Source organism: Sus scrofa, chromosome 6 (genome assembly GCF_000003025.6).
Source record: "Sus scrofa isolate TJ Tabasco breed Duroc chromosome 6, Sscrofa11.1, whole genome shotgun sequence".
Lineage (NCBI taxonomy): Eukaryota > Metazoa > Chordata > Mammalia > Artiodactyla > Suidae > Sus > Sus scrofa.
In genome coordinates this window covers 43,157,578-43,176,968 of record NC_010448.4, presented here as the reverse complement: position 1 = coordinate 43,176,968, position 19,391 = coordinate 43,157,578, and the positions used below count along the sequence as shown (strand labels likewise).

At 44.5% G+C, this 19,391-nt stretch overlaps 1 protein-coding gene across 8 annotated transcripts; it reads right to left on the bottom strand.

Annotated features, from left to right (window-relative positions):
• CEBPG (CCAAT/enhancer binding protein gamma) lies at positions 1,967 to 12,067 on the bottom strand. Of its 8 annotated transcripts, XR_002344626.1 has the most exons (4): positions 11,850 to 12,067; positions 10,476 to 10,559; positions 5,785 to 5,964; positions 1,967 to 5,601 (listed from the first exon to the last, which is right to left on the bottom strand). XR_002344626.1 is itself a non-coding variant. In XM_013994782.2 (3 exons), the coding sequence occupies exon 3, from the start codon at positions 5,537 to 5,539 to the stop codon at positions 5,045 to 5,047; it is 495 nt and encodes a 164-aa protein (XP_013850236.1). In that variant the 5' UTR covers positions 5,540 to 5,601; positions 10,465 to 10,559; positions 11,850 to 12,049; the 3' UTR covers positions 1,967 to 5,044. The 8 variants fall into 8 exon arrangements, 7 of the variants coding, with proteins under 7 accessions (XP_013850236.1, XP_003127066.1, XP_020949955.1 ...); XM_013994782.2 differs by lacking the exon at positions 5,785 to 5,964 and having other exon boundaries at positions 10,465 to 10,559; positions 11,850 to 12,049; XM_003127018.4 differs by lacking the exon at positions 5,785 to 5,964 and having other exon boundaries at positions 11,850 to 12,049.

The window sequence follows — 19,391 nt, the reverse complement described above, 5'->3', positions numbered from 1 at the left end:
AATAGAAGCTTTCCTAAAACGGTCCCTTGGGCCCAGCTCCCTCTCTGTATCCCTTTGCAGGTGAGCACTGCATGCTTAGACCTGGAAACTGGCCTTGCAGAGATCACGGGGCCCTGGGCACAGGGGGTGGAGCTGTCCTGCCTCTGCACACGTGACAGGGGGACCAAAGAGTAAGAAGCCTTTTTGATATTGTGACTGCCTCAAAACTGGATTTCCAAAGGGGGCACTTCAGACAGTTATTTAAAACTTGAGACTTAGAGATTCCTCGTCCTTGATTTCCTTTTCATGTGCGACATGCCAGCAAAGCCAGCATGTGTTTGAGAGACACTGCCGCCTAAGGCAGCACCATGGTAAAGGTGAGCCTTCTCGGTCCTTCCACGTTGGCCGAGTCCATCTGTCTCCCCCAAGTGGAGCATCCAGGGCCAGTCGGCCTGGCCCCTGCCAGAGGCAGAACCCATTTCTCCCACAGCCGTGCAGAGCTGCCCCCAACCCTGCGGCGTCTAGAATTCTGCACACCATTCCAGGGTTCTCTCTGCACAGAGCTCAAATCCAGGAGTTTTTGAGCCAAGAGGGAGGACAGACGAGAAGGCCAGGCCATCAGAGATAAAACCCTGACAAGGCAGGGAAACTCTGTAGCCCAAACCAGAGACCATTTAAGGCACTGAAGAGTTTTGGACAAATTAATTCCTTCCTATGGCAGTGACACCAAAGTGCTCGTGATGCAGTCCCATTAAAATGAGGCAATATTAGGAGTGTCCGTCGTGGCTTGGTAGAAACAAACCCGACTAGTATGCATGAGGACACAAATTCGATCCCTGGCCTCACTCAGTGGGTTAGGGGTCCAGCGTTGCCGTGAGCTGTGGTGTGGGTTGCGGATGCGGCTCGGACCCCGTGTGGCTGTGGCTGTGGTGCAGGCTGATCCCTAGCCCGGGACCTTCCATATGCCTCAGGTGTGGCCCTAAAACGCAAGGGGGAAAAAAAAAAGACTTGGGACACATATGAACCCTTCAGACAGGCACAGGCCACCAAAGATCAGTAGGTCTGAAGGGCATTCATTAAACAAAAGCTCAGCAGTAATGAGCCTGATTAAGATCCACGAAGACACGAATTCGATCCCTGGCCTCTCAGTGGATTAAGGATCCAACGTTGCCATGAGCTGTGGTGTAGATTGCCGACTCGGGCTTGGATGTGGTGTGGCTGTAGCTGTGGAAGAGGCCGGCAATTGCGGCTCTGATGCAACCACTAGCCTGGACTTCCATATGCCACGGGTGAGGCCCTGAAAAGCAAAAAAAAAAAAAAATTACAACTGATTCATAAAAATGAAACAGGACACACACATTACCCAGAGAACTAATTACTGTCCCGCAGTTTTCATTACAATGTGACAACTAGAAAGCTGTTTCCCAAGACGTGAGAGTAACGGAAAGATCATGGAAGATGGGCTCTAAACAGCATCTTCCCTTGAAACACTTGAGTCAGCTTCGAGGACTCTTACTGATGACATCGCGTCTACAGACACGCACGGCATCATGTACATGGAGACCACGTCCGTGGTAGAAACTGGATGGTCAGGGGACAAGCCTCACTCTGACCTTCCCGTTCACCTTGAAGCCTACGACCTCATTTCCTACTACTCCGTAGGCGGAAGCCACACACTGAAGACACCAGGTGTCTAAGAGGATGTGAGTTACTGCTCCCTCTGTGCTGCTGTTCGGCTTCCCGTTAGACCAGGTGACAAAGAAGATAACTCAAGAGGCACTCTAGCTTCAGAGAAGACCGTGTTCCTCTCATGAAGGCAAGTCCAGACCCAGACAAACGTGGCCCTGCCAGCCCCCACGCCTCTCACCCCTGCCCTGGGCTGGGAGCAGAAGGGCAGCAGGGCACTTGCCTGCTCCTCAGAGCTGGTTAATGATCAGACTGCTTTCTTTGTATTTAACATAAAGAAACCCACAATGAAATACAGCCATTACTCCAAAGTGTTTTTTTTTTTTATTTCAAATTCATTGAAAGAAATAAAATTATATTTAAAAAAATAGAGTAATCTCACAAACTGAGGAAAGCTAGGAACAAAAAGAAAAAGTACTTTTTCCTGAGAAGCAGATCTAACAGCTACAGAATGGATTTTCTTCCTTCCTAGCTTTTGTCAAACAAAAATTTTTTCCTGTTTCGAAGGCATCAAAAACACTCTCCGAGTGCTTTAACTGGGTTGTTCAGGTCTCAAGCCCTCTAATGGGGATTAAGAAACATCAAAAGCTGCTACGACTTCCTTTAATACCAAATATTAAATTGTACATACATCTTTATGTAAATTTGGGAATTTCACACTCATGATCTGAATTTCAAAAATCTGATCATGTTATTAAAATCTTACCCACTTCTCACTGTAAATTAACTATACTTCGATAATTTTTTTTAATCTTACTACTCCTTAGTAAGAATGTCCAAAGTTATCTGAGCTCACCTCTCAGTGTAAAAGAGGCCAGACAGCAGGACAGGCTGCTCTGATCGCACACACCACCTGCAGCCAAGACCAGTCAGAAAGCACCTATCCCGGAAGACTCCGATGCAGCCAGAAATTTATAGTAAACCTAATTCCTAAACCAGAGACCTGCCAACCAAGGCAGATCATTCCTAATGGTTCATAGGTAACCTACAGAACAAAAGTTACAAAAGGCATTTACAATTCCCAAAGCTCTAAACTTACCCATCCCCTGTACTTGGCTTCCCTCAATTTTATACTGATAGACTAAAAACTTCCATGCCCAAACACTTCGGTAAGGTAGTCAAGACAACGGTTACATTTCTGTTCTATGCATGACTGCTTGTGCTAGCTTTGATTTGCACAGGAAAAAAGACAGCTTAAATCAATTTTTTCCCAAAGTTACGATCTGATTTTCTTCTTTGAAATAACTGAGTACACACCTGATGATTTCCCTAAAGCTTCTCTTCCAAGACAGCTAAGTCAGTTCATCTAACTGGTAACAATAAATTCTGTGGGGACATCAATTTCTGAAAGATAATCCTTTAGTAAGTAAGAGATTTAAATGTCTGTAGCACCCCTTACAGGTGCTTAAAGATTCCAGGGGCCTAAGTGCATCTCCAATGAGGGCTATTAAAGACTCAGTAGGATTCAGGTGGTATCTCCTAGTTAGTTACTGAAAAACATCTGTCAACTTACAAGTACACTGAGACCCCAACCAATAGTAAACCGATGTTGGACCCTAACAGAAACCCCTACTGTCTCCTGGCTCGACAGGGAGCTAACCCTACTGGGACAGTGGCTCTTACGGAACAATACAGGATTCCTGTCACGGGCAGAAAGGCCTTGCTCCTGGCCTTTAATCATGGCTTTGCTGAGTGCCAGGGGTCTGTGATGTCCTCCCGCCCAGGGGAAGGGCACAGACAGCACTCTTTTCCCAACTCAAGGGCGCCACTTGAGTTACATCCTGATGACACTGTCCCGGGTCCTAGTACAACATGGCCCCAAATGACCATGTGCAAGTGAGATACCTGGCAACACAAACTTTAATCAGATGGGACTCAGTCTCTTATCACCACCACCACCCTCACCAAAAAAAAAAAAGGAAAAAAGAAAAAAGAAAAAAAGACAGACACCAACAGATTTGAGCTAGGTTTGTGCTTAAAAGAGCCAACAAGGACAATGAAAACTACCAACAACATTGATATAAGCCAGACCCTAGAGATTCCTGTCTTTAGAGACTGCCATTTTTTAGTCTCAACAAAAATGTCAGTATCCTGAGTTATTATCAGTATTTTCTTGCTAAAATAATTTATGGGACATACATGCATACAAATGAAAAGTGGTACAAAAGTCTCAAAGAACAGCCCCACTAACTAGAAAAGGAAATGTCACAAAAACCATATAAAAAGATGTGTTTAAGTGAAATAAATTAAAGGTTAAACTTTATACTTTCAAGTTTTCTTAAACTATTATTTTGGGAGATGGCATGGAGTTGATGTGTTTTTCTAATCATCAGGTCATTAAGATCAAATACCATATGATCCTTCACAAGAAATTTTTGCTTTTAAAAACTGCGGCCCCGATGCAGTATGTCTGAACACAGGAGAAATTACCTGCTGAAATTAATATTCAAAATCCTAATCAGCAGCTTGTGTGGTCATAACTGTTATGACATTTTGTTTACTAACCTGGCTGTCCAAATGGTTTTGTCTTTAAAAAAAAAAAAGCTTACTTTACTAGCATCTGTAGAAACTAAGATTTTGGTACACAAGTTTCTCTAAACCACTGAACTGTTATGGGTTTTTTTTATTTTAGCAAAATAATGCCAATTCAATAACCCAAAGGCATCCTAAAAGTGTAATTCTAATATGCTCTGCTTTTATTTTTTATAAACCTATTTGCTTCCTAAATACTATTTAAGTTTTTAAGCCAACTGGCTGCATACTGCCTTTAAAATGCAATGGGGTTTCTTTACTTAACCTGACATTGCTATTCAAAAGCTTGTACTTGCTGGGGAAAGCAGTACCAATGATGCTAAAACGAGGTTTATACTATACATAAAATCACTCCACATTACAAAGTGATTGGCTTCTATAGCCCTAAGCATTTTTAATACATAATTTAGAAAAAAGTCACAAATGGATTAACAGAGATGGCATTCAACTTGTCTCCATCCAATTTACCATATCGATGAAAACCAAGAACTTACTGCATGACTTGCCAGTTCCCCATTCCTTTTGTCGACCTTAAAAAAAGAAACATTCCTTGGGAAGTCAGGATGTAATTAAGAACATAAAGGTCCAGGGAATTATTTTTTTTTAATCTATCCTTTAAAAATGTTTTTTTTTAATCCCCAAAGAAATCCTCATAATTTAAAACCAGATATTCAAATTACATGGCTAACGTTTCCAGCTAATCAACTCTTCAGTGATGATCCTAGAAAACAACCTTCAACGCATCTCTAATGGCACAAGACAAGGTTCAGCTGATGATGTGAGTGGTGTCGGCCGCCACACCTTTTCCGTTCCAGCCACAAGCTGTGAAGTTTGGAAGGGGGGAGGCCTACTGTCCTGCACTATCCGAATTCGTTGTATTTTCAGTGCTACTGGGTTGCACGTTATCTGCAAGGTTGTGTGCATGCTCAAGAAACAAATCCTTCAGTACACTTAATTCCTTAGTCAGCAATTTAATTTTTGCTTCCAACCGTTCATTCTCTTCCTTGAGCTGATTCACTCTCTGCAGTGTATCCTGGGCTTTCTGCTTGCTTTTCAACCGGCTCTTTTTCACAGCCATGTTGTTCCTCTCTCTGCGCTGCCGGTACTCATCACTGTTGCGATCCATGGGCGAACTCTTCTTGCTCTGCTTGCTTGGAGGCGCAGCTTTGCCTCCGCCCCCAGGGCCGGCGGGCACCAGCTGCGGAACCTGCTGTAAGCCGCTGGCATGCGCCTGAGTGTGAGTGACAGTTAGCCCGTTCAGCACCGGGGGAGCACCAGAGGTCTGCGGCGACACCCTGCTCATTTGGGCGCTCTCCCTCGTCAGCCCAGAGCAGGCAGACATCCGGGCCAGGCGGTCAGATCAACGGTCTCCACGCTAAACTGCCAAGAAATCTTCACATATACCTAGTTCAAAAATAAACTGCATTAAAATATTTGAAACGACAGGATCAAATGAGACCTTTACAGCAGGCCAGTCTTAACGGATCATGCTGAGAAAGCCGGCGGCAACTGCCTTCAGAAGCCAAAGGCACTGCATTGAGAGCGGTCCCTCAGCACACACACACCGTATGGCCAAATTCAACCCACCTGAATCCCCCAGGGTCCTGCCCCTCCGTGACTGTGATCAAAAATGGGAGGGAAACCAAAGACCACCACGAATTAGGGAGCACATAGGCACGAACCGCGCTGGGCAACCCGCAAGAGAGCAATGTGAGCTGTTTGGTTTAAACGCAGAAAAGGTAAGGTCGATTACGACAGGAGAGACACCTGCAATAAAGCGGGAAAGAAGTTTCAACGGTTGGCTCAACTCCGAACAGAAGGCTGGAGCTGAGCGCCCGGCCTCCAACACGCATCAGGAACACGCAGGATGACCTCCGCACGCTCCGTACGCGAACAGGCAGGGAGCCCGGCATCAAAGGACGTGACTCTTCTCCCAGAGTAGATCTTTACGGGTTATTTTGCTTTTTGCTTGTTTTTATTTTTCTAATGCCCTCAAATGATAGCGGGTTACAGAGATTCCTTAGTTTCCTGCATCACAGATTTAGGAGCTCTGAGGGACCCCATCCCGCCATGCTTCTAACAGTGTTTTTTACTCTTGACAAGATTAATAAATACATCTTAACACAGTCAACCTGAAACCACAAGGAAAGAAACCAAAGCCCCAGTGATGCACCCAAGGAAGGGCAAGCACTGGGACTCAGGCTAGACAGAGACGGAGCAGGAGCAGTGCTGGCGCCCACCTGCCACCGCTCGAGGAGCGTGGAGGAAATGCCAGTTCGGAAGTATTCCTGCAGTGCTGCCTGCAGAAATGAAGCCACAGTCGCAGGAGCTAGTCATATCTGGGTTACTGTGAATCCAACTAGGTCACCACAACTGCCTCAAGATATGTCAAAAGCCTTCTATCCTATCACCATGAAGCCACTTCAAGACCAACTGATTACGCTGAGTGACCTATGCCCACCAAGAAGTCACAGCACTATTGAGAAAGCAGTTAAGCACCAAAAAACCATTCCATTCTCTTTTCACAAAAACTGCTAAAACTACATGAGTGGAAAAAACCTGCAGCCAGAATTATGAACTGCCTCAAATGAGTGCATCTCACCCTTCTTAAGAAAAGCTCAGTCAGTCAAACACTATTTATTGGTCTGCTTTTTTAAAATCTTTGCTTTTAAAAAGAACATAGATGATTACTTTCAGTTGTTTTTCAAGCCACATAGGCAGCCCTGAGCTAGTGGGTCATCTGCTCTCACTCTAGGACTAAGGCAACACCAGAAGCTTCCTTACAAACCATGATGTATCTACTCCAAGTCTATCTTCAGTAATGCGTATTTCACAACTTCCCTTGATAATTTATCATGTTGCCTATTTTATCTTCCAGTTAAAAAGTGGCAGCTCTGTATTAATGTGAGACACACTTACCACTAATAGTATTAGTAACCACCTATATTCTACCGCTAAACTATTTAGTAAAAGTGAAGTAAGTGTTTAATTCAATTTTTAAGAACTTGTTTGACTCAACACCTCTCCTGGGACTGTCTCAACAATCGCAACTACACTCAATTTATTCACCTTCTTTTTTATTTTTCATATACCAGTATGTTTTTATTTAGTCTTTAAGCTAATCTCCAGTAAACTCAGAGATCTCAATGATCCACAAAAGTACAGACGGGAACCAAGGCAATTCTTGTCTTGGCTGTGCCTCCCCCCATTTCACTCTGGACATATCCCCTCCCCCTGTGGGCCTCGACTTCCCCATGTACCTGCAAATGAGGGGCATCCATGGTAAAATGCTTCTGACTCTGACAACATACCATGAAGTTCAGTCACTAAAAACTCTTGTTACAGGCTCCAAATGTAAAGTTCATTCCCATTTTGGTTCTCGAAGATACCGGAACAGGGAAGGGTGCTTTGACCTCAGTCTGAGTCACCTTGCCAAGGTACTAAGCTGAACACATAGGCAAGGTTTTGAAAATGAGCCCTTTGGCTTGAAAAACAAAGAGGAATCATCAAACTGGTCAAAATCTAAGAAAGGGAGACTTAGAGATAACAAAAAGAATGCCAAAAGAAAATTTTTTGAAGTTCTTCAACCAAAGACAAGCTAAGAAAGCAGCTCTTAGAGTGAAGAGAGAACCACGAAGGAAAATGAACCCAGTAAAGGGGGTCAAAGAGCTCAGTGGTTCAGGACTTAACTGGAAACGGATCAGTAATATTGTTTTTTACCCTGAGCAAAACAGCTGCCTCCAAAAGTCACAACATTTTACAGTTTACACTGTTATATGCTTTTGTTTCTTCCAGAAACATTTACTGAACACCTACAAGGAACCAAAAAAAAAAAAAAAAAAGTTTATTTCAAATCTGGATATTCAACCCCAAATGAAAGTCGGGCTGCTACGTGGACAAATACTATTCCAAAGTTCAGTCTACAGGAAGCAGGGCGGCACCTTGTTTCCTTGCTGTGAATCATTCAAGCAGGAAGCAGGATAAAGAAAATTCAAGAGCAGTAGTTCTCAAAGTGTGGTCCCTGCACCAGGCAGCTTGTTAGAAATGCAAATTCTCAGGCGGCCCCAGACTCAGGGATCTGGAACTCTAGGAACAGGGCTGAGCAATCTTTTTTTGTCTTTTTTTTTGCTTTTTCTAGGGCCACTCCCGCAGCACATGGAGGTTCCCAGGCTAGGGGTCGAATCAGAGCTGTAGCCACCGGCCTATACCGCAGGATCCGAGCCACGTCTGCGACCTACACCACTGCTCACAGCAACGCCAGATCCTTAACCCACTGAGCAAGGCCAGGAACCAAACCTGCAACCTAGTCGGATTCGTTAACCACTGAGCCACGACGGGAACGCCTGAGCAATCTTGTTTTAATGGGACCTCCAAGTGATTCTGATGACAGTGAAGTTTGACAGTCACTGCTACAAACTGAGGGGGTAAGATTTTTTATTATTTCAATTTTTTTTTTTTTTTTTTTTGCTGCCAGCCTATACCACAGCCACAGCCACATGGGATCTGAACCGCATCTGCAACCTACAACACAGTTCACGGCAATGCCGGATCCTTAACCCACTGAGCGAGGCAAGGGATCAAGCCCACATCCTCATGGATATGAGTAGGGTTTGTAACTTGCTGAGCCACAAACGGGAACTCCTATTTCAAATTTCTTAATTCAAGTAACGTTCATTCAAATCACTAACCCAGTGAAAACTCAGAAGTTTGGAATGAGTAAAACAAAAATCAAATTTTTCTCAAGTTTCACTTGGGAAAATAAACCTCTCAAGCATTTTCCTAACCTTCCTGTCATTTTTTTTTCATATATGTACACTCAGATATTCCTCCCCACGTCCCCTCAAAATAAAATTTTAACTCAAATTTCTGCACTGAAGGTCTACACTCCAAATATTCAGATGTTTGTCCCTTGTTCCAAATCTGTTCAATCACTGGTATGTGTCAATTCTACCCACTCCACCCCCAAAACGCATCTCGCACGCACCATCCCTCTCCACCCTCATGCCACAGATGACCTCAAGCTGACAGCATCTCGTAGGGGCACAGTCTCCTCCGTTGTAGCAGTGCTCCCCCAGACCACCGTCTCCAGAGCAAGCCAACCCTCAAACCCGAGGGCCTCACACCCTGTTACTGCAAATTCTTCCGTGGCACAACGTACAGGATCAAACCCACGGTATGAAGCCTCTCTCCAGCCCCTGCTCCCTTTCACATGGCACCTCAACAACCCTGAGCCACTCTCAGTCCCCTAAATGGTTTGCATGTTCTCTTTTCTTTGGCTTCTGTCCAACTTGTTTCCCCAGTTTCTCTGTCAACACCAGCTCTCTCTACAGTGTGCCTCCCTGGAGACTAAACTAGAGGCAGGACTTTTGTCTGCACCCCTACGTGCCCAGCATCCAGGGGCAGCGCTCGAGAAATTATTTGCTCCAAAGGCTAACACTTATTTTTATAAATGTCTTACATAAAAATGCGACTCTTGAGCAGTAAATCTCTTAAAACAACCATAATTAAATCAAGAGTGTTACTGAGATGTTCCGGTCTTACTACCCACCTAAGGCTCTCAGTTCTTCTTAAAGGTGCACAGGAAAATAACAACAGTTCCCTGCAGCTTCTAGTCCCCAGTCTAGAGAGTGAACAGCATTCTCATCTGGTCTTTGCTTCATTTCAGTTGAGAACCTTTATTTTTCACTTTGTCCAGTTGTGTTTTCCATAACCTCAAGCTCTCAGGCATGTGCTGCCAGGGTCTGACAACCCTGTACTACAAGTGAAGTCAGGTAAGCAGTCAAAGTTGATAAACACCCAGTTGAGCAGGATTTCTATTTATTTGTCACTGCTGGCCCTTCATGACCCAAAACAGGGGTCCCTGAAGGAGGATACATCCCTTCAGGGAGTACACGGGTGGTCCTTTGGAGAATGAAAAGAATGTATGTTCACCTGGATGGGTTTTTTTTTTTTTTTTTTTTTGGTCATCTTTCAATCTACTTTTGGTGGTGTTTACAACACACACAAATAGTACAAAGAAACATTTATAAATACACATCTATTAAGGAATCAATCGCAATTCTTTTTTTTTTTTTTTTTTACCGATACGTCTAGAAAGCCAAAAAGGTAGGAGACCATTGTACCTACCAGTACAAGAACCCACAGAGGTGCCCAAGAATACACAATAAACCTGGAATTGTGTCTGCGTTTACCATTTTTGCGATCAGGTGAAGCAAATCTTAGACCACAGAACCAAATTCAGCCCCATGAGATCCTATTTGTCTTTACCTAGGACTCACCAGCTGTTGTTTAAATCCCTAAGGATGAAACCACCTCTCCAAGATCAACAGTCATGATGTGCTCTTGAGAATTTAGAGGGCATTCTGGAAAAAAAAAAAATGAAGTTTTGCTCCCACCTATGTGTTTTAGGCAAGTATTAAAATGACTGAATCAGCCAACTGCACCCGCCCGAAGCAAGACTTGAGAAACTGAAAAATTCTCCAACTCACTAGAATCCTATGATGGTTTAGCCCTGTTTACACTGTTATTCCAAAATAGCAAATCAACTTTAAGGATAGCTTTATCCCAAATACTACTCAAGTAGTGACAGCTGACCAGGTTTTAACTTTTAAATACCAAGAACTTTTAGATGCAGAAATATCAGTATTTTATCTCAAAAATTTCTTTGAGCGTCCCATAACCTATCTGTCCAAAGGATAATCTCTTCAAGTACGGATTCAATTGAGTGTAGGCTGGGAGACAGAACTACCAATTTTTGCGTAACCCACCAAAGTTAAAAGCACATTTTAAGAAACCAGATGACAAAATAAACCTCAGATAACAGAAAAGCCAGACAAGTAAACCTCCTGAAGCATAAAAACACACAAACTTACTTGAAAGAACAGAGTAGCCTTCCCTTTAACACTTCCATCCTCTCTACCCAGACACCTCTGCTGGCAATTAGCTTCAGCATGTTCCCTCGGAGCATGCTAACGAAGCGCTTCATTTCTTGCCCTCCCCTGCTCCATTCAACTCGTGGTTGCTGCACGTTCACCCAACCGGTGTTCGACAGTCAAACGAAGGGTATTCAAAAGTACAGCTCCATAAGGAACCATACTATTTCCGTAAAATCACGTATTTAAAAAATCAACTGCCTTCCCTGACTACTCTAATAACTTCTGAATCCGATTCTCGGCTACCCGACCCCGCGTAGTTCTGGAGGGGCAGGAAACAACCTAGGTGGCACTCCACTAAGATAAGGTCTACCTTCGGCTATTCTGGGAACACCCTTTATCCCCAAGGGCCAATACGAGCCTGGCTTGTCACACTGCACACACAGAGGGCCGGGTTGTGGAGGGGGCACGGCGTGGCTCGCATCCCGTCCCGGGCCGGCAGCAGGGGCGCCGGGGGAGCCCGGGGGTCGGCGGGTGGCGCCGCGGCGCTGGGCCGGGGCCAGGGATGAGCTCAGAGGCCTCGCCGGGTGTTGCCGGCAGGTTGCATCAGACGCCGCGCGGGGCCGCCGCCCGCGCCGCGGGCCGCGCGGGGCCTTCCCAGCAAGCCGGCCGCCTCGGGCCGGGCCGGGCCGGGGCTCCTCTCGCTGGGGCCGCGCCCACGCGAGCAGCTGGCAGCACCGCGGCCTCCCAACTCTCTCAGCCCGCTCGCGGCCTCCTTACCTGCGCCACTAGCCCGCCTGCCCCCAGGCGGCCTCCACTCTAAGCGGCCCCGTGCGGTACGGCCGGACCCGACCCAGGCCTAGCAGCCCGCGAGTCAGCGAGGTGGAGCGACGGTTACGAAACCGGGAGCCTCCGCCCGTTCCGCCGCCGCAGCCACCGGCTTCCCCTCCTCGCTCAGGCCGCGCGCGCGGCCGCCGCCGCCTCCACGACCAATGGGAGCGCCGGCCTACGGGTTGCTCCCGCCCCCCCTGGGATTGGCAGCGCCGCTAGCCAATCGAGAGCGGCCTGACTGCGGGAGGCGGGCACGTGGCGGAGGCGTAGCCCACGGCGCTTTAGGATGGGCAGGGGTGGTGGCGGCAGCGGCCTTAGTTTCCAGGACTGAACGCGTGGGGAGACATCCTAAGACGTGGGCGACCCGCCGCTCAAAAGGTTCTGTCAAAGTTGGAGGCATTGGAGAACTGTAGCCTTGTGAAGGCAACACCTGTCTTTGGAAAGCGCAATTTTCTGAGATGATTTTTTTTTTTTTTTTTTTGAATCACCAATTTCTGTTTTGGTTTCACCACGTTCTCAGGGAGCCCCGCCTCGGAGTCGCTTCCAGGGACAGTTTCCCGGAACGGCCCACCGGGCTCGCCTCTTCGTAGGCTGGGAGGCCGACGGTCGCCTCACCGCGACTCGCGCCCTCCGGATGGAGTCTGGAGAGAAGCCCCGGACCTCACGGCAGTGAAGGCAGCTGCAAACTTGGTGAAAAACGAAGGAAGGAAAATTTTCCCAATGTGGGATTAGTATTGATGTCACTTCGGTACAGACTGTGGTTACGGAGGAAATAATTGAGTTTACCTGACTGCCATGTGCTGTCTTCCAGGTGAACAGACTGAGAGACTTGATCTCAAAAAATGAATGGCAATCCAGCTTTATTTGTCAAAGACAATTCACAGGAGAATCTGAAAGCGTATTACAACCAGGAAGCAGCGAGCTGGGTGGAGGCAGATAGATTTGATTGCTTCCTCTTTAGCAATTCTTATCGTCCAAAAACTGGAGTCTTTGAAAGAGGAAACGTTTCTTCCTCGCCAGGCAATGGTACCAGCTTTCTGCAAGGGACTGTTTCGAGGAATCAATGAAGAGATGATAAAACATTTGCACACACAAACCAAAAAAAAAAAAGATAATAAGAAGGGCTGCAGCCAAAAGTGAACGCTGATGACTGTAGAAGCACACTTGGTAGAATGACACAATATCACCAAAACCAGTACTTTTCACTTTGGTGGGCAGTGGTTGGAGTTAAAATTTCTTTGATCGCGATTTTAGCAATATTAAAACTGGATTCGATTTTGTTACTCACAGAATCATAATTTCATCCTCACCATTTCCTAATCAATTAAAAAAAAAAAAAGGAAAAAAACCTGTATAGATGTGTTCCTTATCCCCCGGTTTGCTAAACTTGCTGCCAAGCTGCTCCAATGTTCTCTGAGTCTGTCTGGGCAGGTCTTCTTCCACACTCAGCAGGTCTCCTCAACGCCAGGGAGACTAGAGTATTTATTTCCTCTTCAGCTGGTGGCTGGTAATTCTTCTACTCAGTTTACAAATATTTAGTGCCAACTATGTGCTAAGCTGTGGGGATTCAGCAACAGTCCCTGCCCACATGGAGCTTATGCTTCCAGCAAGGGAGGCAGAATTCAATAATCATACAATTTTCTAATTACGATTTCCATCGCTATTGCAAGAAAGAAGTGCAAGATGCTGTGAGAGATTATAGGAAGGGAATCAAACCTGGCCTGTGGGTTAGGAAAGCCCTGTAAAATGAGTAGGATTTGCCCATCAGAGGGAATGCCTTCTCTAAAGGTCTTGAGATGGGAGAAATTTAAGGCCAGAGTGGCCGAAGCACAGGGCCCCAGAGGAGATGGATGAGATGGACAATGTCTTGTAGCCTGAGAGGGGAGCCTGGTGGAGGCTGTCTCTAGGTTGAGGAGATCCACCATGTTGTTTCTTACAAGTCACAAGGACCCAAGCCATTAAAATCAAAGAAAAATTTCCCACAAAGATCTCTGCCTTACTGATACCCAATACGTAGCCTACAAATCCAAAGAATTTGCAAACAAGCAGTACATTAAAACCCCCTCCAAAGGACTTGAGGAGTAGGATCTCCTATTCATTAAATTGGCTAGTCACCTGAGAGCTACTGTGATTAACTACTTAGTTACCTAACAGGTACAGACTCTAGGGTCAGGCTGTCTGTTCGCAGCTTCACCTCTTCCGGGCTGTATGACCTCAGGCAAATGACTTAATCCCTCTGTCATCTGCAAATGGGGTAACAACAGTACCTACCCAATAGGATTGCTGTGAGGATTAAAGGAGTTGATATACAACAGCCTGTCTGATACACAGTAGGTGCTCAAAAGTGTTCGCTCTCATTACCATGATGCTCATACATGAATTATAAACAAATTCTATCCACAGAATTATAGTAGACTACAATACACTTCAAAACAAGGTCATGCTGTGCTTAATACTGCTTTGATGATTTGGGCACCGAGATATGCATAACATAGCAGGTGATGTCAGGAGTTGCTGTTGTAACTCAGTGGAAACGAACCCGACTAGTATCCATGAGGATGTGGGTTCAATCCCTGGCCTCGCTCAGTGGGTTAAGGATCTGGCATTGCTGTGAGCTCTGGTGGAGGTCGCAGATGCAGCATCCGAGTTGCTATGGCTGTGGTGTAGGCCAGCAGCTGCAGCTCTAATTCCCCCCCTAGCCTGGAAACTTCCACATGCTCAAGGGCATGGTCCTAAAAACCAGAAAAAAAAAAAAAGGTGATGTTGATTCTACAAGGTATCTCAAAAGGTGTTTTTAGAAGAGTTTCCTTAGTTACCATGTCTTATTTCATTCCTTTCCACAGACCAAAGAAAAAGTTTAGTAATCTGAAGTTTCTTACTGTTTGAAAGCCTGACCGATAGAAGTTTACTATGCAAAACTAAGTATTTATCGTAAATGTGTCTTAAGTACTTATGATCATATTTAAGCATTTATCATAAATACGTATTTGGAAAGTTTCTGAAAAATTAGTAAGCCAAATTAACACCTCACTCTTTGAAACTCTATTGTGTTTTTTGTTTGTTTTTTGTCTTTTCTAGGGCCGCTTCCTGCAGCATATGGAGGTTCCCAGGCTAGGGGTCGAATCAGAGCTGCAGCCACCGGCCTACGCCAGAGCCACAGCAACGCGGGATCCGAGCCGTGTCTGTGACCTACACCACAGTTCATGGCAACGCCGGATCATTAACCCACTGAGCAAGGGCAGGGACCAAACCCACAACCTCATGGCTCCAAGTCGGATTCGTTAACCACTGCACCACGACAGGAACTCCAAACTCTATTGTGTTTTGTACAGGGCATTTTCTGTACTGATTTGTTGTGGTTTTAGCGATTAGCAAAACAGCTTTTATTGGTATTTACTCTCTTTTTTAAAAAGTTTTATAGAAGTATAGTTGATTTACAAGGTTGTAATAACTTCTGCTATACAACAAAGTGACGCAGTCATACATATACACATATCCATTCTCTCTCAGAATCTTTTCCCACATACATTATCAGAGAATACTGGATAGAGTTCTCTGTGCTTTGCAGCAGGTCCCCATTGGTCAATCATTCCACATACCTTAGTGTGCATATGCCAATCCCAAATCCCCAGTCCATCCCTCCCACCTCCCCTGTTTTCTTTGGTAACCATAAGATTTTCAAAGTCTGTGAATCTGTTTCTCTTTTGCAAAAAAGTTCATTTTTATCCTTTTTTTTTTTTAGATTCCATATATAGGTAATACCATATGATGTTTGTCTTTCACTGTCTGACTAATTTCACTTAGTATGATAGTTTCTAGGTCTATCCATATTGTTGCAAAGGCCATTATTTCATTCTTATTTAGTTAGTTTGCTCTTTAGGGCCGCGCTCACGGCATATGAAGGTTCCCAGGCTAGGGGTCAAGTCAGAGCTGTAGCCTCCAGCCTATGCCACAGCCATAGCAACTCGGGATCCGAGCCACATCTGTGACCTACACCACAGCTCACAGCAACGCCGGATGCTCAACCCACTGAGCAAGGCCAAGGATCAAACCCGAGTCCTCATGGATGCTAGTCAGGTTCCTTAACTGCTGAGGCACGACAGGAACTCCAATTTCATTCTTTTTTATCACTGAGTAATATTCCATTGCATTTATTCATTCCTCTGTTGATGGACATTTAGGTTGCTTCCATGTTTTGGCTATTGTAAATAGTGCTGCAATGAACACTGGGGTGCATGTATCTTTTCAAATTATGGTTTTCTCTTGATAGATACTCAGGAGTGGGATTGCTGGATTGTATGGTAGTTCCATTTTTAATTTTCTGAGGAAACTCCATACTGTTTTTCTTAGTGGTTTCACCAATGTACATTCACACCAACAGTGTAAGAGGGCTCCCTTTTCTCCACACCCTCCCCAGCATTTATCATTTGTAGACTTTTTGATGATGGCCATTCTGGCTGGTGTAAGATGGTACCTCATAATAGTTTTGATTTGCACTTCTCTAATAATTAGTGATGTTGAGCATCTATTCATGAGTTTTTTGTTTGTTTGTTTGTTTGTTTTTTTGGCCATTCATAGGTCTTCTTTGGAGAAATGTATGTTTAGATTTTCTGCACATTTTTTTTTATCGGGTTGTTTTTTTTTATATTGAGCTGCAGGAGGTTTTTGTATATTTTGAAGATAAATACCTTGTCAGTTGCTTCATTTGAAAATATTTTCTCCCATTCTGTGGGTTGTCTTTTTGTTTTGTTTATCGTTCCCATTGCTGTGCAAAAACTTTTGTTTATTTTTGTTTTTATTGTCATTACTCTAGGAGGTAGATCTGAGAAGATATTGCTGCAATTTATGTCAGACAGTGTTGTGTTCAGCCTATGTTTTCCTCTAAGGGTTTTATAGTATCTGGTCTTACATTTAGGTCTTCAAGCCATTTTGAGTTTATTTTTGTGGATGGTGCTAGAGAATGTTCTAATTTCATTCTTCGACATGTAGTGTCCAGTTTTCCCAGCACCACTTATTGAAGAGTATTTGTATTTATTTTCTATTCCATACCTCTCTGCCCCATGTGTTTTCTCTTCAAAAACTATTCCTTTAAAGAAAAAATAAATAAATCTGTTGGAGAAAAAAAAATAATAAGGTCCAGACCTTTGACAGATCTGGACAATAGCTCTGATATTTTGAGAACTGAGATAATGTCTGTCATAGGTTGGAGCCTCAGTAGATACTTATTGTTGTGTATTAGCAATAAAATGACAGTAATTGGCAATCATTCTGTATTGCTTAGGGTTCTTTTGATAGGAAGTCACTGAAAACCATCCCAGAGTAGCCTTAGCATAACGAAGGATTTGATCAAAGATGTTTAGGGCGTTGCACACATTATTCGTTCTTGTCTTTTTAGAGCTGCACCTGTGGCATATGGACGTTTCCAGGCAAGGGGTCAAATAAGAGCTGCAGCTGCCGGCCTATGCCACAGCCACAGCAACAACAGATCTGAGCTGCATCCACAACCTATGCCACAGTTGTGGTGACACCAGATCCTTAACCCACTGAGCAAGACCAGGGATCGAACCCACGTCCTTATGGATACTAGTCAGGTTCTTAACCTGCTGAGCCACAGTGGGAATTCCCACATTATCCTTTCTTTGAATGGCCACTAATAGTCTTAGTGTCACTAAAGAAAGGTCCACTCTTCTTTGGTCTCACTGCAGCACACAGAAGTTCTCTGGCCAGGAATGGAACCCATGCCACAGCAGCTACCCAAGCCACAGCAGTGATAACACCAGATCCTTAACCTTCTAGGCCGCCAGGGAACTCCTTGGTCCACTCTTCTTTTAAATTCCTTTTACAAAATTCTTAGGCCAGGTCTCTGGGGTTGTCCAGCTGGATCAAGGGCTCTTTCCTGGAATGACAAAATGGCTAGGAAGAGGTCACGATGTACTAACATGGCAGCTATGGAGAGGATGGCAAAGGCACTTCCCAGAGGAAAAGGGGGTCTGAGCAGACAAATCCATCAATATCCACTTCAAATGCCAGCCCACCCCATGGTCACTCATATGCAGACTATTTGTCAACCTATATGATATGATCTCCATCCTTGAGGGCAAATTTGAAATCTCCAATTTTACCTTTGGAAGCACTATTTGGAATCATGACAGCTAAGATGCTAAATGGTTGTCTTAAAACATTCCCAAATCTATAACAAGTCCTATACATGAAAGAGAAAAATCAGGCCTAGTTTGAACTTAAACAATTAGCAAATAGCATGAACGTCCATTATAAAGCACTTTTCCATGTGTCAGATTTTGTTATCCAAAAGTTAAGACATGTCATCTGTGAGAATTCCTGTGGTGGCTTAGCAGGTTAAGAACCAACTAGCATTCATGAGGACGTGGGTTCGATCCCTGGCCTCACCCAGCGGGTTAAGGATCTGGCGTTACCACAAATTGTGGTGTGAGTGGTGGATGTGGCTCAGATCTGGCTTTGCTGTCACTGTGGCATAGACCTGCAGCTGCATCTCCGACTTGCTCCTAGCCTGGGAACTTCCATATGCCGCAGGTGTGGCCCTAAAAAGAAAAGAAGAAAAAAAAAAAAACCCCGACATGTCATCTGTCCATTTAAAGATAGTACATGTCATCCTTGCACACAAGGATCTGTGTACCATGTGAGCACAGGAAGATGGGTACAGACGGTCTGTACACATGAGGAGAGCTGCATGTGTGTGCTCATAAGAAGGGTGTGACACATGTATGTATCAGGAGAGGTAACGTGTATCTTCTTGTGGGCCCAGGTCAGTCTTCTTCCTTTTTTTCTTTTCTTTCTTTCTTTCTTTCTTTCTAAATTGAATTATAGTTGATTTACAACATTGTAGTAATTTCAGGTGTACAACAAAGTGATTCAGCTAAATCTTTTTTTCAGATTCTTTTCCATTATAGGTTATTACAAAATATCAAATATAGTTCCCTGTGCTACATGGTAGGTCCATGTTGTTTATCTATTTTATATATAGTAATGTGTGTCTGTTAATCCCATACTCCCAATTGATCCTTCCCCACTGGAGGGCCTTATTCGTATCGCATACCTTCACTCTACTGAACAAGCACTGATTCCCTGCTACATAATTATTACAATGCACATTATTCCACTGCCTATGAAGCACAAAACTGAAGGTAAGTGGAGGGGGTTTTTGGTTTGTTTATTTGTGGTACATGTGACCCCCGTCTCCTTCATAGCAGTATGGGTTTTGGAGACAGAACAGGGTGATGCTGGCTAGCATTTATCCAGCTAAAGCTCTGTTCCCCGTCTCTAAAGAGGGTTGACAGTAAACACCTCATAGAGTTGTTATGAGGATTAAGCAAAATGACATGAAGAAGCTGCTAGCATAGTGCCTGGCGCATAGAAGACACAAAATAATCTGCTGGTTCAAAAAGAATTTGCGACCTAGGACCCAGTTCTTGGTTTCTAATATCATTTGCCAAAGAAAGAAAGTGGACCCCT